General features: G+C 41.0%; 3 protein-coding genes across 6 annotated transcripts; 2 read left to right on the top strand and 1 right to left on the bottom strand.

Moving 5' to 3' along the window:
- The first annotated feature begins 2,772 nt into the window (after window positions 1-2,772).
- On the top strand, window positions 2,773-3,390 carry LOC146990162 (G2/mitotic-specific cyclin-B2-like). Its single transcript, XM_085773037.1, has 3 exons — window positions 2,773-2,967; window positions 3,053-3,163; window positions 3,240-3,390. Exons 1-3 carry the CDS (start codon window positions 2,773-2,775, stop codon window positions 3,348-3,350), a joined length of 417 nt encoding a protein of 138 aa, XP_085629163.1. The 3' UTR covers window positions 3,351-3,390.
- Window positions 3,391-4,585: 1,195 nt separating this feature from the next.
- Window positions 4,586-8,943, bottom strand: crybgx (crystallin beta gamma X). The gene is made up of 6 exons (XM_085769916.1): window positions 8,821-8,943; window positions 8,320-8,368; window positions 6,949-7,070; window positions 5,872-6,007; window positions 5,158-5,297; window positions 4,586-4,829 (listed from the first exon to the last, which is right to left on the bottom strand). Exons 1-6 carry the CDS (start codon window positions 8,862-8,864, stop codon window positions 4,697-4,699), a joined length of 624 nt encoding a protein of 207 aa, XP_085626042.1. The 5' UTR covers window positions 8,865-8,943; the 3' UTR covers window positions 4,586-4,696.
- A 2,298-nt stretch (window positions 8,944-11,241) lies between these two features.
- Window positions 11,242-24,123, top strand: LOC146990160 (lactase-like protein). Of its 4 annotated transcripts, none has more exons than XM_085769907.1 (15): window positions 11,242-11,445; window positions 12,016-12,181; window positions 12,818-12,978; window positions 14,749-14,836; window positions 15,123-15,232; window positions 15,328-15,456; window positions 15,558-15,653; window positions 15,920-15,974; window positions 16,082-16,243; window positions 16,359-16,633; window positions 17,286-17,412; window positions 17,508-17,707; window positions 18,452-18,515; window positions 18,648-18,721; window positions 23,587-24,122. In XM_085769907.1, the coding sequence occupies exons 2-14, from the start codon at window positions 12,052-12,054 to the stop codon at window positions 18,719-18,721; spliced, it is 1,671 nt and encodes a 556-aa protein (XP_085626033.1). In that variant the 5' UTR covers window positions 11,242-11,445; window positions 12,016-12,051; the 3' UTR covers window positions 23,587-24,122. The 4 variants fall into 4 exon arrangements, with proteins under 4 accessions (XP_085626033.1, XP_085626017.1, XP_085626026.1 ...); XM_085769900.1 differs by lacking the exon at window positions 11,242-11,445 and adding an exon at window positions 11,453-11,850; XM_085769891.1 differs by lacking the exon at window positions 18,648-18,721 and having other exon boundaries at window positions 11,328-11,445.
- The last annotated feature ends 194 nt before the right edge of the window (window positions 24,124-24,317 follow it).

The raw sequence follows: 24,317 nt of genomic DNA, 5'->3' as shown, positions 1-24,317 counted from the left end.
CAGAGCCAAGATATAAGATTTTCTTGGCTTGCAAGATCTTATTCACCCCAGCCTCATTTTATTCCCTAGCTGAACAGCCTCTTCATTTCCTCGATGCATCACAGTGGTGCTCTACAAGGTGATTGAATTTTGTACACCTTTCCTGCTTAGAATTAGTATGTAGTCTGGATTTAGGACGTGCCAGAATCCAATTTATAGTGCAAACAGTTGCAGTACAGTGGCTGTATCTTACCCGTAGAGCTAGTTTTATTCTACATTGTTCCCAACGCCATGACCAAGACTAAAACCTGCTTCCCCACCCTGTCTGTAGCGCACAGCTCTGAGTCAATGAAACTACAGTGATGGCTCAAATAGTTTTGAGAAACACTGGAGCTTCACGGTTCAGAGACAAATCAGGACTTGTTATAGTGGAAGGGAGAGATTCATTAGTGGTTTTGTTCTTTTCATGAGCCGACTGAGAGACTTTTCTTTGTCAGAAAAACCGCAGAGAAGCGTTAAAGACTTCATCAGTGGCTTCATTTTAAAAGGAGAAACATCTAATTGGGTTTTAACAGAGTGTTCAACAACTGTTAAATCAGACAAGGCCGCACATTTTAAAGTAAAGAGCATTTTAAATGAGGCTCTTGGAGTGTCAATTTCTCAGCTAAAACCTCAGTGAGCTTCCTCCAGTGTGAAACATACGCTGCCACTTTGTTTTGGTTTCTGTGCTTACAACTTATAAGGTGCTTACAACTTTGGTTTTATTCATTCATGCACCCACTGTGGAGTTAACAGCTATGAAGATGGACAGTTACAGGTATAAGTATCCATTTGTGTGCGCGCGCGCACACACACACACACACACACACACACACCAGTGATCATATTTAGTGTTTTGTGTCAAGTTTTTTTACAAGTCTCTTTAAAAGGAGTTGCCAGAAAATAAATCTGCAGGTTAACAAATAGACTCATCAAAAATATTTAGGTCATCACCTTGGGCTACGGTAATCTTTAAACTGGGCATTACACACAACCAATTGATTATTTGAGAAAATAATTTGCAGAATAATTAATAGTGGAAATAATTACGAGCCCTACTAATAAAAGAAAAATGTAATCGTATATTGATTAAATGGAAAGATAAACATATTGACACTAAGTTTTTTAAAAAGTCAATAAATAAATGAATAAGGAGCATCATAGAAAAACGAATAGAGTGGAAACTTTGCAGAGCAAGAAAAAACAAAGCTGCAAATAAAACAATACATATTCCATGAATAAAAGTGGTACAAACAGAGCCAGTCTATTGACATTCTCTGGTACAAAGTAGCCTGTATTTCCTTCTAAATTTTAAACATCCCTCATACGGAAGCTTTGACGTAAACCCGTCAGCCAATCAGGAGCGTCCTACTCAGGCTCTGTCCAATCAGATTCCACGGAGCGCTATTTGAAAGCTACCGGTCGACCGAGTGGTTCCTCAGTGACGGTCAGACGTCAGACTGCCGCCGTTCAACATGACGTCCAAGCTGTGGTCACACACACACACACACACACACACACACACACACACACACACACACACACACACACACACACACACACACACACACACACACACACACACACACACACACAAATAAACTAGTGTTGCCCTCATAGCCAAAGGGCCAACTGCAGGACATAGTCACATCTTCTAATGCCCTCATGTGTTAGAGCTAAGCCTATGTAAAAATTTACATGAGTGGAATGGTTGCAGCCAGGAGTGTTTATGAAATGTGCTCAATTGTGGCTGTTTGTCAAGTCAAGTCATCTTGCTTAAACACAACACAAATTGCTCCAAAGTGCTTCCCAAAAAGAAATTAAACACAATATAAAAGAAAAGAAAAACTGAATAAAAGCTGTCAGTGATGAGTTTAACACAAGTAATATGAGGAAGGAGAAGAATAGAAAATGAATTATACTGTAGTAAGAGAGACAAAATCAGGTAGGCCTACAGCAGGGGTGCAGATCCGATGCCAGGATTGGGGGGGACACAATGAGATTTTTTTTTTTTTTTGCCCATATGCAACTCATACCATGCCGCCATAAATAGCAACTCTGCAGAGTCTCGGCATTCAAAAAGTACTGCACAGGGAATCATTTATTGTGCTTACCTTTCTTGTTTATTTGTCATAAACAGCCAACAGCGAGTATCACTGCTGTTATATTAGTAAATTATAAATTAAAGGGTCTTGGACATATAATGTCACGTTCTTATCTTTTGCCTCCCACCGACCCTCCCAGATCCCCAATTCTTCTCACCATCTTGCTTTTCTCCCAGTGTATGGAACTTTATGCATGATTAATTGATATGGATGAATATCAAAATATGAAGCCCTAAGATTGAGGGGGTCGTTTTTTTAAAGCCTGCTGATGTCATTAGCGTCTGTGTAAGAAACTATTCATTTGGATTATAGTGGAGGAGACCAGAGATGGAATGTGGAGTCAGAAATATTTTTGTCAAACATTATTTGTTCCACCATTTCAATAATTTCTTTTTAGATGTGAAGAATGTGAAGTCTGAAAATACATTTGTTAAATTTTAAATAGTTTGGGGTATTTTTATTGGGGGGGACAATTCATGTTTTTCAGAAATTAGGGGGGACATGTCCCCCCGTCCCCCCCAGGATCTGCACCCATGGCCTACAGTTAAAGGCTATGGAGAAGAAGTAGGTTTTAAGGTGCCCTTTAAAGGGGTCAAGAGTGGGGGAGAAACGGATGTCAGGGGGGAGTGCATTCCAGAGTTTTGGAGCGATGATAGAGAAGGCCCTTCTCTATCATCAGACTGACCTCTGTGTGTGTCAGTCTGATGTAGAGAGACACACACTGGCCAAGTACCTGATGGAGCTGACCCTCCTGGACTACAACATGGTGCACTACCGTCCCTCTGAGGTGGCTGCTGCTGCTGCTCTGTGTCTGTCTCAGCTGCTGCTTGAAGGGCTGTCCTGGGTCTGACGTCCACTCACGTTTAATGTTTCTGATTGCGTCTCAGCTGCTGGGAACCAACTGAATGGTTCTTTCCTTCTTGTCTCAGTCTCCCACACAGCAGCACTACTCCACGTACGACGAGGCCCACCTGAAGCCCATCATGCAGCACATCGCCAAAAACGTGGTGAATGTGAACGAAGGGAGAACAAAGTTCTTGGTGAGTTTACTGTCAGACAGCAGAGTCGACCGTTTCCTCACACAGACCGTGACGTTAACCCTGTGTTTCTGTTCAGGCCATCAAGAACAAGTACTCCAGCAGCAAGCTGATGAAGATCAGCCTCATCCCTCAGCTCAAGTCGGCGCTCGTCAAGAACATGGCGGCTGCTCTGCTCAAAGACGCCTGAGGCCGACTTTGATGTTTCATCAGTGGACATTTCACTGGCACTTAATCCAGGCTTTGGTTTGTTTGGATGTTTGTTGTGGTGGTGTTTTCCTCAGTGCACTGCACTGTCGATCAAACCTGAGTGGAGAAACTGGTTTTCAGTCAGAGGCTGTTGTGATGATTCACCTTCTATGAAGCTGTGTAGTGTTTTTTTTTTTTTAAAAATCAATCAACCTTGGTCTTTGTAGATTGTGTTTATTCTGATCGTTGTCTACCTCACCTGCCTTTTTTTTTAATTTTATTTTTCTCTTGGGTAAAAGCTTTGCTTTTCAGTTCTCAATCATGTGTTTTTGCTTACATGTTACACATAGTTGCACTTATCTTGTCAATTCACATCCACCTTGTTTATAATGCTAAATGAAAATGTCTTGTCTTTTTGCTGCCTTGTACAACTCATATTTGTGACGATTGTGATTTGTGAACTATTATGCAGCTTTATGGCTGAGCAATTTCTCATGAATCAATATTACAACTAAATATACAGTATACAGTATGAGCTTGTGTGACAACTGTTGTAATGCTCCAGATTTTCCTGTTTTGTGTTATATCTGATTTTTCTTTTTCTTTTTTTTGACATAAAACAGACTACACAACTTAATAGTGTGTATGACTGCATATAATTGTTATACTACTGATGTCAATGATACTTAGGTGTGCTATCAGAAGCATGTGGAGAGTGTCTTCTTAACCTGTTTGCGCATCATGGGCTCAACACACCTGTCTCTAATTACTCTTTCGTTCAGTTGCCACTCCCACCTCCCAACCACAGATGCAATACATATTAAGGGACAGCAGGGGGAGAACTGGAATCATAAATAAATAATGTCAAAATAATTAGGCCAACAGTCTAACATCCATCAGGGTAATGAATCAATCAATAAATCATTACTACGTTGTGACATCACAAAGTTACAGAAGTCCTGACAGTTGGTTTCAAGGTTCTGAATACAGGCTGGGTGCATTTCTCTGTGGACTGAGGCTTTGATACTTTCACAGTAACAATATAGAACCTAGACCTGATCTATAATCTGATGACACATGAGACCTTTAAAGTTAGTGATGTGTAAATCTATTTTAAATGTGCAGAGCTGCAACCACCTCCATAATATTAAAACTTGCAGTTAGAGACGAATGATTGGACGAAAAAAACAAACAGACAGTTTCATTGAATAAAAAAAATACAAAACACCTTTGGTCTTTTAACCATTTATTACTAAAAATAGGTTTTGGTGTGTGTGTGTGTGTAAAGCTGACAGGTTTTGTGCGTTATGTTGGCAGTAGCTGGAGGCTCAGGACTACTGCTGGTGTTTAGTTGAAGCGGACTCTGCGAATGGAGCCAACAGTGCTGTTCTGGCTGCCCCAGTCAGAGAAGTTGTTGTAGTCCTTCTTCTCCAGGATATAATGAGGCCCTCTGTAGTTTGGCTCCTGATACACCACCCACCTGCACACACACACATATATACACATACAATAATTTGTGTTATCTGCAGGTCACACAGACGAGGTCATTAAATATATAATACAAATATTTAACAGTGTGTGTCCGTTTGCATGAATACCAACTAACAGTTATGGTAACAAGAAAAGCAAATGTTAATATGAGTCATTGATTTGGTCTGAATCATAGATTCTTGATTTCATGAGACTCAAGTCACAAGAATGAGACTTAGGTCAAAAGCTCAATCTTACTGCTGTAAATCCTATCAGTACCCATAAGAATGAAGTGTGGTAGTTACAGGTAATAAAACACAACAACATGTTTTACTCACGCTCCTCCGAGGACACGGATGGAGGCGACTCTGTTGAGGCTGTAGCGGTTCATCAGGTTGGGGATGTCGTCCTGCAGCTCCATCTTCTTCCCAGAGAACCCGGCTCTCTCAAACAGCTGAGCTTTAGCCTGGTTGTTGTCCTAAGGACACAAAGACACACAGTAAACCTGGCAGTGAGTGTGTGTGTGTGTTCTTGTACATACATACAGTTTTTAACCAACAGAGTGAGGACATTTTTGGGACGTGAGAACATTTTGGCCGGTCCTCACTTTTTCCAAGTGCTGTTTGAGGGTTAAGACTTTAGGTTATAATTAGGTTTAACTTAGGTTAAGAGTAATGGTTAAGGTTCGGCATTTGTTTTGGATGGTTAAGGTTAGGGTAAGGGGCTAGGGAATACATTATGTCAAAGATAGCATTACAAGGATGTGTGTGTGTGCGTGTGTGTATGCTATTGGATATGTGGGATGTGTTACCAGTGTTTTCACAGATTAGATAGATACCACAGAGCTTCCTGATGATATAAAAGTGATTTTAGGCCGATTAGTAATTCTAAATATTTAGATCTGTGGAGTGTAGTCTGAGCATTATCGCGGTCTGTAGACTGCGTCAGTGAGTGATGCATGTTATTGTTCCTGATGCAGCAGCTGTGAGTGCGAACACTCAGAGTGCAGTGGGTGTGTCTGCACCTGTAGCCACTATAGTGTGTATTCTCACCTGTTTGACAGTGCGGACAGAGGAGACGTGGTCCACCTGAGCGCACCACTTGTCGTAGCAGTTGTACTCTCCCCTGTCGGACATGTCCCACAGGTACTGACGGCCCCGGAAGTTCTCATGCTCGTAACCGATCCATCTGTAAGAGAGTGAAGAAGGAGGAAGGGAGTGGGATTTATCTCTTATCTTTTGAAGTACACACACAACCCGACAACCCATCAGCAGTCTGACCACACGTCACACAGAGTGCTCATCCACGCAAAATAGTGGCCAGCGATGAACAAACATAATGAATGAAAACATGATGAAATTGCAGTAAAATAAAAATGGTAAAGAAAATATATTTTAAATAAGTAGATCAACTATCCAAAACCCCAATAAATATTAAAAACTAACAATTTAAATAAATTAAATAAATATTAGAAATTTACAAATGGAAGAAACTCAGAGAACTGATGGCTCACATACCTTATACTCCAACTTGGTTTTATGTATGTTTCTTATCTATGTTTTTTTTTATTGATTATTTGACATTTCTTTCATCTTGTTCTTACTCCTCCGTTTTTAATACTGGCTCTCCTTTATTTTTATTTTATCCACATCTTGTTTTTACCAGGGTGCTTCCTATTTAGCCCTGAGCACTGTCACCACTTAATATGTCCTGTGCTGTTTGTAAATGTTTTATGTATAACGAGACTGACTCACTGCAAGCCAAATTTACCTAAGGGTATTAATAAAGTAACCTTAACCTTAACCTTGATAAATATGGGCATGAAGCTTGATGTGGCTCTTTTGTTCTAAAGCCAAATGATATGTAAACACAGAGCAACAACAACAAAAAATGCTCACCGAAGCAGAAACGTTCAGCAGTCCTACATAACATCACTAATGAAATGTGTAATCCTTGAGTTCAATTTTGTTTTATTGATCCCACAGATCTAAAGTCAAAGACCTGCTCTGGTTGTTCAGTTTTTTTTTTTCTTTGAATAGAATTGATCATAAATAAATTTCCATACATTTACTTTGGTGGATGCTGGACTTTCTCTTTTGGACAGCAGTGTGTGTGATGTGATGACTTACGCTCCACTCTCCACCTGCACAGAGTTACATCTCTCTGGGAAGTTCTTTTCACTGAGCCTGGAGCAGTCAGAACTCAGGTCCAGCCGCCGGCCGGCAAAGTTCCTCTGCTCGAAAAGGGTCACCTGATGGCAGAGAGGTCAGAGGCTTGTGTTGGGCAAACTTCAGCACTCAGGTCATATTCAAATAAATGTATGTAAATGGGTCCAACTTGTTTCCAAGGAGCTGAGGCCTCCAGATACTGTATCTATATAACTCAAGACATAAAGAATTTAGAACATCTGGAATATTTTGTTGTAAGTGAACTGATCTTACAGGAACTAATCTGATGTGTTTGTGTTCAGGCGTGACAACTAAACACCTGTACAGCAGTGAGCAGCAGTGAGCAAGTATATCTTTTTTTTTCGTCCCATTTTTTAAAATCAAACTTAGGACAAACCAAGCTGGCTGTTTCCCCTGCTTCCTCTTTGATGCCAAGATACAGTAGATTGACCTGGTTGAGTAATTTCAGTCTCATCTGAGTCATTCGTATATTTTCCTTTATTTCACAGTGACCTGAGCTTTGATTATACAGACTGTTTGTTCCCCAAACTGTCAAATTAATTACATGCTTAAAAAAAAAGAGTCAGTTCTGTGTTAAGAAATGACCCTTTAAAGACAAATGCATTAATAAAGAGATATGTGAATTCAAAGGGATGTGTTTTCTACCACGTGAAATTTCATTTCATTTACTTTAAAGGATAGCTGGGCTGGCCTGAGTCCTTATGCTTCAGATGACTAAACTATAGCCTATATAATGATATAAATCATCCAGACCCACCAGGTCAACCTGAATCAAACAGAAGCCACTCATTGCGACACACTGTAAACAGCCGACACAAGTTGGTGGACAAACTTGGTTTCCATAGTTGCTTTGTTGAAGCTGCTACTCTCACACGGGAATCTTACACTTCTATCCTGTGTCATCCATTCACGCAAACTAAATCTTTCCATCAATTCGGAGAATCGCACTAATTTTCATGTCAGCGCACTTTCCCTTCTGCTCCTGTCATAATCACTATGACCACTAGATGTCACCTACCACCAAAACCTAATTAAGGCTTATGGCAACGTGCTGCACTAACGACCTGTGGGCTTGTTTGCAGCAAAATCCTCACATCTGAGGAGCTGAAACTAGCAAACGTTTTCACCGGAACAAACAAATACATTTGTTGTCAATCTATTTCCTACTCAAACAACTGCTCGTTACAGCTCCACTCACACTGCTGCGCCACAGAACCAGTTAAGTATACGCCTCTGGTCATTTTAGATGATGTGACCCATCTCTACAAGCTGGCTTCACCATCACAATGTCTACATCATTTTTTGACTCACCCTCCCACTGGACCCGTAGAAGGCACGTTGGAGCACAGACCCCAGCTTGCTGCAGATATAGAAGCATTTTTAATGAGTTATTAAACCCCAAAGTTATCAAAACAAACGACAGAACAATCACAAGGAGATTTAAGAAACAAACTGGGCTAATATCATGAACTTATGCGAGTTAAATCGCAGAGTGTGGTTTCTGAGAGTTTCATTAAAGTTTTTATGTCCACAACTGTTCCAGATTCAGACTGAGAGGTTTAGTAGTTCAGTCATGCTTCGGTCTTTCAAACTAAAAAAAAACACCATCTTGCACCTGAGCTGTATGTGTGCGTGTCTCCTACAATCATCATCACTCTCCAGGTGATTTATGGAAACTGGTGTTGGAGGCATCACAGAGAGCAGAGCGCGAGGGCCAGCAGGAGGCGGGATGTGGAGCCCAGCCATGGGCCCACCTACCTCTGCTACCTCAAACTCTGTGAGCCCGGCTGGTGCACGGCACTCTGAACATACCTGGTTTGTTGGGCTAATCCTGGGACCTTAGTAAAGATGTTCATGTCAGCTCTGCGAGGCCACAAGAAAGCCCCTTAAATACGGCGAGTGGAGGTGAGCCGACAGGTACTAGAAAGCTCAGAGTGGTTCTGCACCAGGGGCGTCGGGGCCCTCAACCTCATTGATATGCTAAACACACACAGCCACAGCACTCATGTGTCCACAAGCACATACACAGCAGTTGCAAACACTGCAACTGCATGCAGAGCACAAAAAAACATACAAACTCACACACACACACACTTGCATACAGAGCGATTGAAATAGATGTGGGCATGCAAACAAACACAACAAGCAGGGAGTTAAGTTCCTGCACACACACACAGAAATACACACACACAAAGTGCACACTAACATGTAACAGAGTGCAGTGCCAACACTTTTGGCTTTGAACAATTCAGCATTTTTTTTACCACAGTGCCGTGTAAACAATGCACCTTATGTTAATGGTTGTATTCATGCTTTGTGCATGGCCAGCTCCAGCACACTGTATTCACTGAAGAGGTCATGACCCTGAGGGGAGCTGCACTCACAGTGGGGGGAAACATTGTGTCTGTGTCACCTCTATGAACCCGAACACTCAGATCCAGTCCTACTGCAGCGTGCTTCACATGCAGATGAGAACTGCCGACTGTAGAGAGGAACAAAGGTTTTGTTTCGTCTTATTACTAAACATGACACACATTTTTTCATTGCCACTGGATGTTTTTGTGTTTTTGATTTTGTTTTTTCACAAGTACGTTTTTGGTCTCAGTCATAATCATGATGTAATTTGTGACTATTACGGTGACAAATCATCTGTACATTTTGACCAGTGTGGCTCTACTGATAAAAACAACTTTATATTTCGGTGGCACAAAAACGAAAACATAGATTAAATGTATTGGCCGAAGTGTTACAACCTTTTGCAAACATGGAATAGTATTTTGATAAACTTGTTGCAGTTACAGTTTAGAGAATGTAAAGACTGTTTGGCAAAATGAGCCAAAAATGATAAAGGAAAAGCTGTAACTGGTTGAGCAGTGTGATTATCTTCCACTACCAGGCTTCAGTGTGGAGGAGGAAAGACTGAACAGGAAGAGAAATTGATAGAGAAAAAAAATCCTCCTGATTATGGTAGCTGAGGAAGACTAAATTCCAAGATAATTCAATATAATTGGGAAAACATATTTCATTAACTGCATGTGTGCATGTCACATAATAACAATGACAAGTGATTTCTGACAGTCTCAATGTGATATACTCAGACCCACAGATATTCTGTTTATGATCATACATGACGAAAAAAACCATCAAATCCTCCCGCGTGAAATTGAATGTTTCAAACGTGACAAAAACAATTGATTGATCATCTAAATGGTGGAGAAATAATTTTCTGTTGTTTCTGATGAAAACAGTTTGTTGCAGCTAAAGCACTGATTACAAACGACAAGTCAAGTCAGTAAAGAATAAATGATTTTTTCATCACTTTTTATGACTTTTTTTAATGACTTTTATGACTCTTGGGATGATGTCGTCTCAGTAACACATGGAGGGAACGTCTCCATATTTGGAACAAATGTTCACATAGATTCAAAGACTAACATATCAGATTTGGGTGGTCAAGGGTCAAAGGTCAGGGAGAGTGTGATGGCCCAAAACATGTTTTAAGCCGAGACACGGCAATAATGGTGAAAATGGACACATGGTTCATATTTTATTTGATCCTGACCTGAAACCAGTCTGATTGGAGGAGGGAAACAAACATGAGGCGCGGATTTCAGTTTTTATTATTTCAATATTTAGTCAAAGCACTAAAAATGTATGCACATAGGAGAAGACCGGCACGGTCAAACAATTAGATCAAAGTCCATTGTAGTTTTAATGAAAGCACAACATTTTGGTCCCTTGGACCTTCATTAGGTCCGAAACGTTGTGCTTTTATTAAAACTACAATTCAAGTTAAGATCTTGTGCAATATTTAGTTAAAGAAAATAATAATAATTATTATGTTATTTAGCTTGATTGATAGATAGATAGAACTTTGCATTTGAATGTGTGTTTATTGTGCATATTGTGGCACTTCACGTGTACATAATGTTGTGCTTCACAGCTATAACCCACTACTGTATAGATCTATCAGTTCATGTTGTAAATTCTACCACACACACGTGCACCTTCACTGGTGTCTGCTGTGTTTTACAGTGCAGGGCCATCATATGAGCGTAGGCTCATGCTCATGGATCAGACTCATTAACATTAACTTTGCTTACTGTGTCTCCTTTTTCCAAAAGATCTGTTTGCCCCAGCAAATTCATGCTCACACTCCACTGACTTCAAATGGAGAGGTATTCAGTGTGTGTGTGTGTGTGTGTGTGTGTGTGTGTGTGTGTGTGGTGTGTGGTGTGGGTTGGGGTGGGGTGGGGGTGTTGTTGCTGCATGTGGGCTGATGAATAGCAGAAAATGTCCTGGATGCTTCACCCGGTTTTGTTTCTGTAAGTTTGGCAGCGGACCAGTGGGTGACGGCGACGAACACTGACCACATCCAGAAGCGTGGGGACGTTTCTTGCACTTTGGAGCAGTTTCCAGCAGAGACAAATGCAGCAGGTCAGACATCTATATGTGGTTCTGAGTGAGGTGGCCGGGGGCTGAGACAGAGGCTGAGCAAAGGGACAGGTGTAGGGAGAGAAGCAGCACAGGAGGACTCACAGGCAACTCTTACTATTTCTATCCCGCTTTTTATTTTGAAAAAAATCTTGGTTTTATTTTGCAGCACTGACAGGATTCAGCAGCTTGAGATGTCTCTCATCCTGACTGTGCTGGACAAGCTGGCGTACTTTCTGTCTCTGATAGCGTTTTGTGTCAGTGTGTCTTACAGCTGGCTGAAATGAAACTAAATTCTTCCTTTATATCCACGAGGTCTGACGATGGCTGGCTGGTTCTAACGAATGAGCCTGAGGTTTGAGTTTAGGATGGTTTTACTGAAAACCTGTGGACACCTGACACCTGAGCGTGAGTTCCTGAGTCCTTCACTCCAACATGTCTCTACAGTCAGGGGTCTGTCCTCAGCTGAGTGAGCTCGGGGTGCACTGATGGGAGACGCGGCCTTGCAGCAGGCGTTGGATTCGCCGCGATCCTGTGATGTGAAACTAGTCTGACCAAACTTTCTCTCTGCAGGTGTAACTGAAGACAGCGAGCTCTCTACCAAAGACCATGATGCTGCAGCGCTGCATCCTGAGGACATGCCATGTGCTTGCACTGGTGCTGTGCATTTCAGCCAGTGAGGACTTTGACTGGACCAAGAATGAGAGAACATCCTTCTACTATGGCACTTTCCCAACCGGTACACTACACATGATCCTGTGCTTGTCAAGATTTAAAACCTTAGATCTGGAAATATGAAATTAATTATGTTGTTTTCAAAGTTATTTATCTTTGAATGCAGGATATATTCTCAAATTGATCATGAATGTGTTTTTAATTTCTAAATTAGTCAGGAAAATCAAGTAATATTCTATTAAATCAAGCCACATTACATAGAGTACCAATTCGTACAAATTTCTATTAATTCTATTCAATGGCTATGACTCCACATGTTTCTTAAACAGGAAAAAAAGAGACAATAATTTTCATAAATTACATACATTTTTATCCTGGGCCCATTTCTATGTGGAAAATGTTTCCTGTTTCAAGATAAATGCTTTCAGACTAAGGACTTTCTACCTTTTTCAAACCTTTGAACACTTAAAATGATGTAAAATGATCTTGCTGCATGGATAATTGTACTAATATTAATTAATAATCTCTTCAAATTTAGTGTTTTTATTGAAATTATACTTGAGAGAATTGATTTTGCAGACAAAACAAGACATACTGTTACAGTTCACAAACTGTAGATTATATTGCAATATGATGGAAAGCTCCAGAAAAGCTACCTTTCAGTGAGCGTATTTGTCTGATCATTAACTCTGCGTTTCAGGCTTCTCGTGGGGAGCTGGCAGCTCTGCCTATCAGACTGAAGGAGCCTGGAACATAGATGGCAAAGGGATGAGCATCTGGGATGCATTTGCTCACAAGAAAGGGAAAATATTCTCAAATGACACTGGAGACTTCTCGTGTGAGGGATACTACAAATTCAAGGTGACACTCGGACACTTATTTCTCATCCTGCCTCTAAATCCTTCCAGGATCTGGACACATTTTTTTGGCATCTGCACTGGAATTTAAGTTTTTGGTTTCTTGCCATGAATTAGACTGATTCACACTCTCATGTCTGTGTAGTACCGTGGCCCTGAGAGCTCACATTTGCTGAAAGTAGTCACAACAACCAAATACAGAAACATACTGCAAATAGCATAGTTGTCAACGACACTAAAAGGAAGCAATGAACTCAACGGGGGTTCATTTATCCTTCAACTTTTTTAACATGGAGAGGGTCAAAGCAAAGCAGGTTTCTGTCTCTGGTTGCTTTATGACTAACAGCAGCAAAAGTGTCAAACTGATGATGATGTTTTCAAAAGTATTGAAAAAAACGTTAATCAGAGGTTTAGATGTGAGATGCTATAAGCTAAGCTAAGCTAATAACATCCTGGCTCCAGCTCTGAGAGACGTGGTGATTTTCTCATCTAACTTTTCATCTAAGACAAAAAGCTTCTTCCTCAGTATTAAACTAGCCCGTGAGGTAGGTAGGCTAACAAAAAAACATCTTTTTCTCTTCAGCAAGGTTTAGAACTAACACCTACCGCACACCAACTGCATGTGAATGTTCTGGCGAGTAAAATAATAATTAGGTCACTTGCCATTGGCAGGCTGCTGGACTATATGACCTTTACCATACAACTTTCATTATAAATGCCAAAGAAAACTGACATAGTTTACAGCTACAGCATCTACTGATTATATTTTGAATTTTAAAGTTGTCCCTGGCTGGCCACTAAATTTGTAGTAACATGTTTAGGTTAAAGCAGATATCAGTGGAATGTTTTTGTTAATATAAGTTCTAAATAGTCCTATTTTCCGTCAGCAATCACTTACATGAAGTATTTCAGCCTAAACACGAGTCTCTCCGTCACTCTGCTCTGCTGTAACCCGAGGAGAAAATTTTCCTTGTGGGATACAAGTGTTATCCAATGAGGGGAGAGAACGGCATGAAGGGCTGTGTGTGCAGCCAAGGGATGCGCGTGAATGTGGTGACGTAGCACGAGGACCAATTGATGCCTGACAAGGGCGGGGGCTGCTAACTCATGGTGCGTTCAAGGAAACTCGTACTTTGTGTTTTTCCTTCCTGTGAAGTCATACCAGTTCGATCTGGTACGAGTTCACGGGTCGGAAGTTACGAGTGGCCGTTATAGGGAACTTTCACAGACAACAGGACGGTAAAAACACGAGCTACGGGTTACCTGGAACGCTACCAAGTCGTAGTTTTGACTTGAAGCTGTAACTTACGGTTTCAAAAGCCTGCCTTGAACACAGCATTAGCCGAAACGGCCGTGCCGATGATATCTGCTTTAACTACGTGGCAACACATTGCAGGAGGTGAGGGTTATGACTGAAAAATCTGTCATGCTAAAATTGTTCACATCAGTTCTTTGTGTTGCGTTCAGTTTAAGCTTTCTGCTGGTTCGAATGCAATGCTTTTGATAACATGGCGATTGTCATACATATTCCTATCATTTCATAACCTAAACCAAATTTTTATGTTGTTTGGGAAGGTGTGTGTGTGTTGTTAAGGTGGCCACCTAACTATAAAGCAACTGGGGAAACACTGTTTTTAATGACCTTGTTGTGATCAATTCAGTGGCTGGTAAAAACATGTTTACGCCTGTAAAATTTCACACCTTACCTAAGAAGATAATTTTACACCCTGCTCTTCAGTGATTTGAATAATATTTCTTGCTGTTTCTTGTGAAGGACGACATCACTTTGATGAAGGACATGAAGCTGAATCATTATCGTTTCTCCATCTCCTGGCCAAGGATTTTACCAAGTGGACTGAAAAGTAAGCTAAGATCTCATACAAAAACTGAAAATCTTCATGTTTAAAGTCACAAATTGAAAAGAAAAAAATCAAAAATATACCAGCGGAAAAACTAACAAATTAGCAAGAAACACACTCAAAAATTTACGAGAAAAAAAACCTGACAAATTTATGCAAGAAAAGGCTCTCAAATTTACAAGAAAAAACTCACACATTTGCGTGGCAGAAACAAATTCTCAAAATTGGCAAGCATAGCCTTTCTTGGCTCTTGGCACAATAAATAAACTAAAATAATCTTCTTTGTCAGGTGAACACATCAATGAGAAAGGACTCAAATATTATGATGACCTGATCAATATGCTGTTGGAGAACAAGATCACCCCTGTTGTGACTCTGTATCACTGGGATTTACCTCAGGTGAGAGCTGAAATCGCTGTATCTTTACTCTTTCTGTCTGCTGATTGGAGGCTACAGCGTGGACACTGATGTGGTTTTACCCTCCACCTGTGCAGGTGCTACAGGAGAAATATGGCGGCTGGCAGAACATCAGCATGGTGAACTACTTCAATGACTTTGCCAACTTGTGCTTTGAGAGATTTGGGAACAGAGTGAAGTACTGGATCACCTTCAACAACCCATGGGTGAGTGGGGGAGGGGGGGGGGGTGAAGAGAAAGGATGTATTCACAGGTCTGTAGTGTTCATGTGCTTTGTGGATCAAACAGCGTTGTGTTGTATTTCCAGTCAATTGCCGTGGAGGGATACGAAACAGGGGAACATGCGCCCGGGTTGAAGCTGAGGGGAACAGGAGCTTATAAAGCTGCTCACCACATCATCAAAGTAAGACTTGACACCGAAAGGTTTGTGTTTTATTCTGTCACCAAACAACCAACAACAGGCCCCACCTCTTCTTCTACTGCAGACTGACGTTATGATAACAAGTAAAAGACAAAAAAGTAAAGTAAAAGTAAAAAGACAAATGATGCCTTTTTGGAAGTACACTCAACTGAAGTAAACTAAATGTGAACTAAACAGAATTAAGCTAACCTGAGCTAAACAAACAAATCCAACTAACTCTTCTTTCTTCCTCTCGGTCTTTGTAACAGGCACATGCTAAAGTCTGGCACACCTACGACATGCAGTGGCGAAGCAAACAAAAAGGTAGAAAAAAGAGAAAGGTTTCAGTTCTTTTTTTGTATTGCAAGTCGGAGATAAACAAATGTCCGCCATGTCAGACCATAATCCTGCTGTACGTGTCGTGTGCCCAGGCCTGGTCGGGATCTCGCTAACAGCTGACTGGGGTGAACCTGTGGACATCACCAACCAGAGGGACATCGAAGCTGCAGAGAGATACATCCAGTTCTACATGGGCTGGTTTGCAACGCCCATTTTCAATGGAGACTATCCCCAGGTTATGAAGGACTACATCGGTAAGTCACAGTCACATGTGTACAACCATTTAGGTATTTGTTCGGGGAATGTGTTCTGGACTTTTCTATGCACATTTGCTGATCACCACAAAATGTTTTGACCTTTGACCCTCAGGCAGGAAGAGTGGCCAGCAGGGCCTGGGAGCTTCACGGCTGCCCGTCTTCTCGCCTCAGGAGAAGAGCTACATTAAAGGAACCTGCGACTTCCTGGGCCTTGGCCACTTCACGACTCGCTATGTCACCCAGAAGAATTTCCCATCAGGCCTCGGAGACAGCTACTTCACGGACCGCGACCTCGCTGAGCTGGTTGACCCACAGTGGCCCGATCCCGGCTCCGAATGGCTCTACTCTGTACCCTGGGGCTTCCGACGCTTGTTAAACTTCGTCAAGGTATGACATTTGTTTGCTTTGTAAGATTTATAAACTATCAGATGAAACTCTTCCAATTTCTGTTGGGAAACTGAAGTTTTTGTATCAAGAGTAAAGTGAATACAATGTCGTCCTGATTTTTGAGCCTGAATTTGACCTTCATCAAGACAGCAACAGGACTCTGAAACAAATCTTGTCCACAGCTAGGACGGCCCACAGGTCATGGCTGACAAACGGACCAAAGAGTATGAGCACATCAATTTTGAACTTTGGCTTCCCACCGCAAACAGTTTACTTAAACAATGTGAGATGGAATCAAACAACAAGATTTCTAAAATTGTACAATGTATCTCCAAAGAGGCTGAATAAGTGAAGTCAGCTGTTGCACAGAACCTCTAGCCAATTAACGCAGAGATGAATGCAAGTTCTTGATTTTAGATCAGAGAACTGAAACCACTCTGGAGTATGAAGTATTAAGCTGTAGATTTGTCCCAAGTTCCTAAAACTACATGATTAATACGCAGCGTAGTTTTGTATAAACATGAGAAGCAGGCAGATGCCGCAGAAGCCACAGTGGTGTTGTCCAGAAATACTTATTTAAATTGTTCTCAAACTGAAATGTTAAAATGATCAAGCTAACCTGAATGAAATACGAATGTCATCTTTCCAACAGACTCAGTACGGAAATCCCATGATCTACGTGACAGAAAATGGCGTTTCAGAGAAAATGCTCTGCACCGATCTCTGTGACGACTGGAGAATGAAGTACTTCAAAGACTACATCAACGAAATGCTCAAAGGTGAAAAAACAACTCACCCTAACACACATACAGCATCACAGAGATCAGATTTGACCATCTGGTTCATGTCGTTTCTTCCCTGATTCGTTTTGCAGCAATTAAGGACGGTGTAAACGTGAAGGGGTACACGGCCTGGTCTCTGCTCGACAACTTTGAGTGGGATGAAGGATACTCAGAGAGGTTTGGCCTCTTCTACGTGGACTTTAGGAACAAGAACAAACCACGCTACCCGAAGGCCTCGGTCCAGTTCTATAAACGCATCATCAGCTCTAATGGTTTCCCCAACCAGAGAGAGGTAGACAGCAACAACTACAACAACAACAGCACACTCCACACATCTGGACACAATTCATCATCATCATCATAAAACCACAGCAATTGTAAAGGTTAAACCTCAGCTAGAGGTTTAAAGTTAAACATTTTGGTGCATCAGAATTACATTTGAATTTGGTTTAAAGTATAAACTAATCTGAGGTTTATAAATTTAATCTTTCATAATTTTAAACTAGTTTGGTCCAGTAGAATTTCAACTTAACCCAGGATGTAATCTTGTTTAAAGTTAAACCTTGTTAATTGGTGAAAGCCAGACAAAGACTCCAGATATGTCATCAGCTGATCCGAATGACTTGTGTTTGGAAAATTTGTTTGGGCCTTTTTGACGTGTGCGCTGCCATCCTGGCACAAAAGGTGTTATGTATGAAGCCATTTGTTAATTTACAGTTGGCTCTGTGTTTATATAGTTTTAATATCTGACAAAAATCCTTCTGGAATATGAAATTCAATTGAAATTTGATGCAATTTGAAATATATTTGTTGCTGTCCATTGGTCTGAGAAGCTAAAGCTGATTGAATTTGTTGGGCAGTTTAACAACAGCTCTGCCTGTGAGCTCCTGTACAAACACACAACTATATTTCATTTTTCTCTGGCCTTTAGGTCATGGGGGAAACACAGATAACAATGAGCCAGACAGGCCTTTTAGTTTCTGGTCGAAACACGTACTATGATGTTTGACTGGAAATTGTTGTGGCGTGTTTGCAGGTGGAGAGTTGGAAGAGGAAAGCCGTGGAGACCTGCTCCTCCAGTAACCAGCTCCTGGCAGCAGGTCAGTACTGTCAAGCATTGTAAAGTGTGTGCAGGCTGCGAGAAGCTAGGCGGGGGCCAAACAAAGGAAAATTCTGTCTCAAGCTTGTTATTCTGCTCTCTAACAGGCTTTTTCTTTGTTTTGCCCCTCCAGCTAGAAGACAGTCCCAGGGAAATCAGGAACATGCAGGAATGCAAAAGGCTTGGCCAGTGCATGATGAAGTTTAGGTACAAGAGCTGAGACGTTGCCCTGTGAGATTAACGTGATTCTCCCAACAGAGTTTTCACCTTCACTCAACTTCTCTACAGTAAATGATGAGGCTTCCATTTTTTTTCTTGCTGCATGAAAAGACCAAAACCAACATTTGTATTTGAGTCTGCCTATCAGTGCTTCCCTCCTCAACCCCTTACATCATTGGTTCCTGCTGCAGATGAGCATCCGTCCATTGGTTAAACAGCTTACGTATGCAGCGTCGTGTGTGGGGGCTGGAGCCAATACCAGCTGACCTAGGACTAGGGTGATGATTAGAGTTGTTCCAATTCACTCTTTAAAAGATCCACTTCCAAGTTCAGTTCATACAAATGAAAACTAAGAAGTTTGCATTCTTAGTCCATTTAAAAAAAAAAAAACATTTTGTTCATGACAAAGCTCATAGATAAGTTAAAAAATAAGTAGTTCATGTTCATTTGTTCTGTTATTTCACATAAACAGCCATTATTTTTCTTCCATCAGCCCACCTGCCACTCCTGAACTAAATGAATTATTGTACCAAGAATCACAGACATGACTTACATTAAACAGTCAAAAAGAATGTTGAGATATGTATTTTATATTTCTATTATTTATTCTGCTGAAAGTGAACAGGTGTAGTTAAGGCATACTGTATATATGGAAATACAAGGCGGCATTGCCTCAAACACCAAAATAAACAGACTTCAGCAGGAGAAGATGTGTCTGTACTGCAGCAATGTAGCCTACTACCAGAGATGGACAGAGTACTCGATCCCAGTACTTGAGTAAGAGTACTACTGGTCAAAATTTACAAGTTAGTTACAAGTAAAAGTAGCTCAGTCGACATGTTACTCGAGTAAGAGTAAAAAAGTACTTGCTTTTAAACGTACTTATCCAAAAGTACATGCTTTTAAATTTACTTTAAGTAAAAGTAAGTGTAAGAGTACATTTCTTATTTTTCACATCAATGAATTACTATAATTTTTTCTAAATTAATTTAAGGACCTTTTAACTCTTGTTTCTGAGCATTAACTCTTTGAAACCACCTGCACTGATGTGCTGCTTTTAGAACCACAATGTTATATAAAGCCTGCAGAAACACCTATAAAAACAAATAAAATGAATGGAATCATAAGAGGACAGCAATTGTCATTTTCACGTTTTGTCCAATAGTATTTTAGAAAAAAAAAGAAAAAAAAGAGCAGACCTGAAAGTAACAAGTACTTTTCAGCCTTCCAAGAAATCAACTCGAGTAAAAGTAAAAATATTTGTCTTGGAAATGTATTCAAGAAAGAGTAATAAGTACCAAAGAAATCTAATACTCAAGTAAAGTACAAATCCCCTGGTACAGTACTCAAGTAAATTTACTCCGTTACTGTCCACCACTGCCTACTACTGATGCAGGGCCGTCTCTATCATCATGCTGCATGCCATCAACCTGGTGTAAAACATCAGGGGCGTTCATTGTTGCTCATGTGAACGTCGTTCACATTCATATTTATGTAAATTGATTCATTCAGTTTGGAGTGCAGTTACTATGGGCATATTCAATGAGCGCGTTAATGCTCAATACTGGTGAGGGCAGGGTTCACAGGTCGCCATCCTTGTATCACAGGACCGACATACAGAGACAAACTACATCACACCTGCAGGCAATTTAGAGCCTAATTAACATCTGGGCTGTGGGAGGAAGCTGGAGCAGCCACAGAGAACCTGACAGAGAGGCGACAGTGCTAACCACTGCAACACTGTGCCGCCTGCTGCAGTAAATCATCAAAAAAAGAGTTTCAGTTCAGCAAACAATACTCAAAGAAATACATTTCACTGGTGGATTAAACCAGAATTAGTAATAGAGTGAGTATTTGTGGAGCAGACTTTATGACATCCTGGGTACGGTAGTGAAAATATGTGACTATGAAATATCACTGTCTGTCGTCTATGTTATTCCTCTGATTCATAAAGCAGAAAACACTGATTATTGGTTTTGGTCTTTTCATGGATTAGCTGACAAATAAAAAATATTTTTTACTTTGCATTATTAAAAAAAAAAATCCAAAGGTTCTCAAAGTTCGGAGGCTGAAAAAATGTCTTCCTCCCATCATCTTAATTATGGAGGATAAAATCTGACACAAAAAGAAATGTAGCCCTAAATGAATTGATTATTCAAAAGCTTACTTACTCTGAGAAGTTTTAGGGATAAAAGGAAATAACACAATAACACACCTCTTTCTATATATTTTTATGGCCCATACATGGCTCCATTAATTTCCTGGTTAAGTTTCCTTCCTATCATACACGGCAATTTCACCAGGCTCCAGGAAACCAACCAATTTATTCCAGATTACCTGAATATTTGATTGACAGAAGATTAAATGGCGACGAGTTTGTCAGTTTAATCATGTGAGTCCTTTCAAAAGAAAAAAATACAAAATGAACTAGCCTTAAATGTGTGAATTCTAGTTGTTTGTTTTCCCATTTTATTATGTTAGAAAACTTGATCCGATTATTAAAAAAATATTTGTCAGATAGTGGAAATTGATTGTTGTTTTTCACACAGGGACCCTCTTACAGACTTGGGTCACAATGTAGGATGACTTTGTACTGTATTTCAGTGGTGCAATTTCCTAACAAATTTGCAATCAATCAAATGATGTAGACCCACATAACAGGGGGTTAAAGGGATAATTCACCCAAAATTAAAATTTCACTCATTATCTACTCACCCTCATGTCGACTAAGGGCTGGGAGAAGTTTCAGAGTCCTCCGTGCCTTCTCTGAGTTACAGCGGGGCTACGTGCAGCACTGCATGTCCATATGACGGTTGCGAATGGAGCTCACTTTTCCTCGTCCAAAAAGACACACCAAAAAACATCCAAATACCTCCATAGTGCTCGTCTGTAGTGTTCCTCTTGTATTGAAGCCCCAACATGAGAAATTGTTCCCAAAAAATTAAAGCAGAAGTAAGCGATCCGGTCGTTTTCGCTAATGCTGCGTTCCAGGCAGGCTTTTGAAACCGTAAATTACAGCTTCAAGTCACAACTTACGATTTTGTGGCGTTCCAGGCAACCCACTCGTGTTTTTCCGATCTGTTTTACCTGTGAAAGTCACTATAACGGCCACTCGTAACTTCCGACCCGTGAACTCGTACCAGATTGAACTGGTACGAGTTCACAGGTCGGAAAAACACGAGTTACGAGTTGCCTTGAACGCACCATAACAGTCCTCGTCCCTACGTCACCACATTCACGCGCATCCCTTGGCTGCACACACAGCCCTGCATGCCGTTCTCTCTCCTCATTGGATAAAAACTGTTTTCTCCTCGGCTTAGAGCAGAGCAGAGTGACTGACAGACCCGTGTTTCGGTCCAAACACTCTATGTAAGTGATTGCTGTCGGAAGATATAACTATTTAAGACTTATATTAACACAAATATATCACTTACTTCTGCTTTAAATAAGTATAGGTTTTAAGCTTGTTTGTAGCTGAAGCTCCCAGTGTTATTCTGCCGGAATCTCGCGCGATTTGCGGAGCCGTGAACTGGGTGTCAATGCAAATCGCGCGAGATTTGGACAGACCAGGAAGAGCACTGCTGGGAGCTTCCGCTACAAACAAGCTTAAAATATAGACTTATTTATTTTTTTCGGAACAATTTCTCATGTTGGGGCTTCAATACAAGAGGGACATTACAGACGAGCACTATGGAGGTATTTGGATGTTTTTTGGTGTGTCTTTTTGGACAAAGAAAAGTGAGCTCCGTTCTCAACCGTCATATGGACATGCAGTGCTGCAAGGAGCCCCGCTGTAACTCAGAGAAGCCACGGAGGACTCTGTGGATCATCAGTCAAGAGGAATTGACCCTTTGCGTAAGCCCCGCCCCCTTGGTTACTGTTGCTACGCCGGGCAAGCTTTCACTCCCAGCCATGCTCCTGGCAATATTTGGTATCGATTTCAAAGGAAATATCAGAAAATTTCTGGATAAACTGTTCTGAGATAATAGAGAGAAGAAGTCACAAAGATCATTCAGAGTTTTCAGTGACGTGACTCACGCAGGAGGATAAAACATCTGTTCAACGACACGACTGGACAATGTACAGAGCAGCAGTAAGGACCGGTAACTTTACCGTCTATCAACCCACGAAGACTTAGGTCATCTCACTGGTCATGAAACGTTGTCAAACTGCAAGTTTTTGGGCGATTGTGAACCACATACAGCTGTGGCTGCTGTTTTTTTTCTCCCACCGCTGTATCAGTCAGTGAAAGCAGTCCCTGCCTGGAGGATCCCTCCCCTAAAAGCCCAGGTAAAAGCCGTAAAAGTACAGCTGTCATTTCGGAGGTGAACATATGGTTATCCCCATATTTACACTTGCTCAAGTCGAAAAAAAAGTCCGCTCATATCTGAATATCTCTATATTGCTGCTGCCGCCGCCGCCACCGCCGTAGTAGCAGCAACAACAACAACATCCTTCTCTACAAACAAATGTTTTTCGTCCTAGTCTCAAAATGTGTCCACAAAAGCAAACGTAATGACTCACTGCGGAAAGCTTGCCAGGCCTATAGTTACGGATGCTAACGTAGGATTGGACAATAGCCGTTTGTGGGAGGAGTTGGCGAAGGGTCAATTCTCCCAGCCCTAGTCCACATGAGGGGGAGTAGATAATGAGTGAAATTTGAATTTTGGGTGAACTATCACCTTTAAATTGGGGCTCTTAGGCCCTGTGAGGGTCGGGGGTCCTGGGTAGTTACCCACTTTGCCCAGTTGGTGGTCCAGCCCCGTTTTCATGGGAGCCATTATCTTATGATTTAACGTAAATAGAGGTAATAACACTCATTTACTTACCGTACATTTGTATTCATGTTTCAGATCCGCTGATTGGCCACATGGAGATGGTCACAGAGATTGTGGTCCCCACAGTCTGCACTCTGTGCATCCTCCTCAGTGCAGTCTTCCTCATGTTCCTGCTGCGTGGACGCCTCTGAGACACACACACACACACACACACACACACACACACACACACACACACGAATCTGAGTGACTCCACTGCTGTACAACTTCATCCTGTTGTGAGAATTTTGTTGATTTAACTGTCCTGCTGTTCTGTTTGGAGTAAACAGTTTTTTTTTTTCCAGGTTGTTATAATGAAGTCAAAAAAGCAAGAATGTGTCGTGATCCAGGAAGAATCAATTAAGCTTGATATATGATTATTATAATTATTTTTATTTTATAACAAACTGGTCTTGTGTGGTTTTTGATGTAGCTAAGTTTTATAGGCTACTCATCCTGACTGCGGAGAGAGGTTGGTTTATTGTCACCAAGCTGTAAAATAAAGAAACAAGAATGATGGAGATTAAAGTGTCGTCCTCTCTGTGGATTATAAAAAACTTCAATTGAAGACAACATTAGTAGGATGAAGAGTCCTTAGATGAAGCTGCAGTAAGTCAGACAAAATTCACAGAAACTGTGTTTCCACAGCAGCATTTTACCCTTCAAATTAAGAGCCTCAGAAATGTGAAATGTGAGACATTTGAAATGTTTTCTATGCACGTTCAAAGCTCTTCACATTTTTAAGGACATAATATTGATAGAAATAC

Source organism: Trachurus japonicus, chromosome 3 (genome assembly GCF_045865225.1).
Source record: "Trachurus japonicus isolate A0001 chromosome 3, Traja_1.0".
NCBI lineage: Eukaryota > Metazoa > Chordata > Actinopteri > Carangiformes > Carangidae > Trachurus > Trachurus japonicus.
Note: the sequence above shows the minus strand (reverse complement) of the source record. Positions and strands in the feature narration are given on the sequence as shown.

Bases quoted from the DNA above. Each gene is read 5' to 3' on its own strand.
- LOC146990162 (XM_085773037.1), top strand. From the start codon at position 2,773: ATGATAGAGAAGGCCCTTCTCTATCATCAGACTGACCTCTGTGTGTGT. The intron at 2,968-3,052 runs GTCTGACGTCCA...TTCTTGTCTCAG, and splicing joins TGCTTGAAGGGCTGTCCTGG to TCTCCCACACAGCAGCACTA. The intron at 3,164-3,239 runs GTGAGTTTACTG...GTTTCTGTTCAG, and splicing joins AAGGGAGAACAAAGTTCTTG to GCCATCAAGAACAAGTACTC.
- crybgx (XM_085769916.1), bottom strand. From the start codon at position 8,864: ATGAACATCTTTACTAAGGTCCCAGGATTAGCCCAACAAACCAG. The intron at 8,369-8,820 runs GTATGTTCAGAG...CTATATCTGCAG, and splicing joins GGATTAGCCCAACAAACCAG to CAAGCTGGGGTCTGTGCTCC. The intron at 4,830-5,157 runs GTGAGTAAAACA...GTGTGTGTGCAG, and splicing joins ATCCGTGTCCTCGGAGGAGC to GTGGGTGGTGTATCAGGAGC.
- LOC146990160 (XM_085769883.1), top strand. From the start codon at position 12,052: ATGATGCTGCAGCGCTGCATCCTGAGGACATGCCATGTGCTTGCACTG. The intron at 12,182-12,817 runs GTACACTACACA...TCTGCGTTTCAG, and splicing joins CTATGGCACTTTCCCAACCG to GCTTCTCGTGGGGAGCTGGC. The intron at 17,413-17,507 runs GTGAAAAAACAA...TTCGTTTTGCAG, and splicing joins CATCAACGAAATGCTCAAAG to CAATTAAGGACGGTGTAAAC.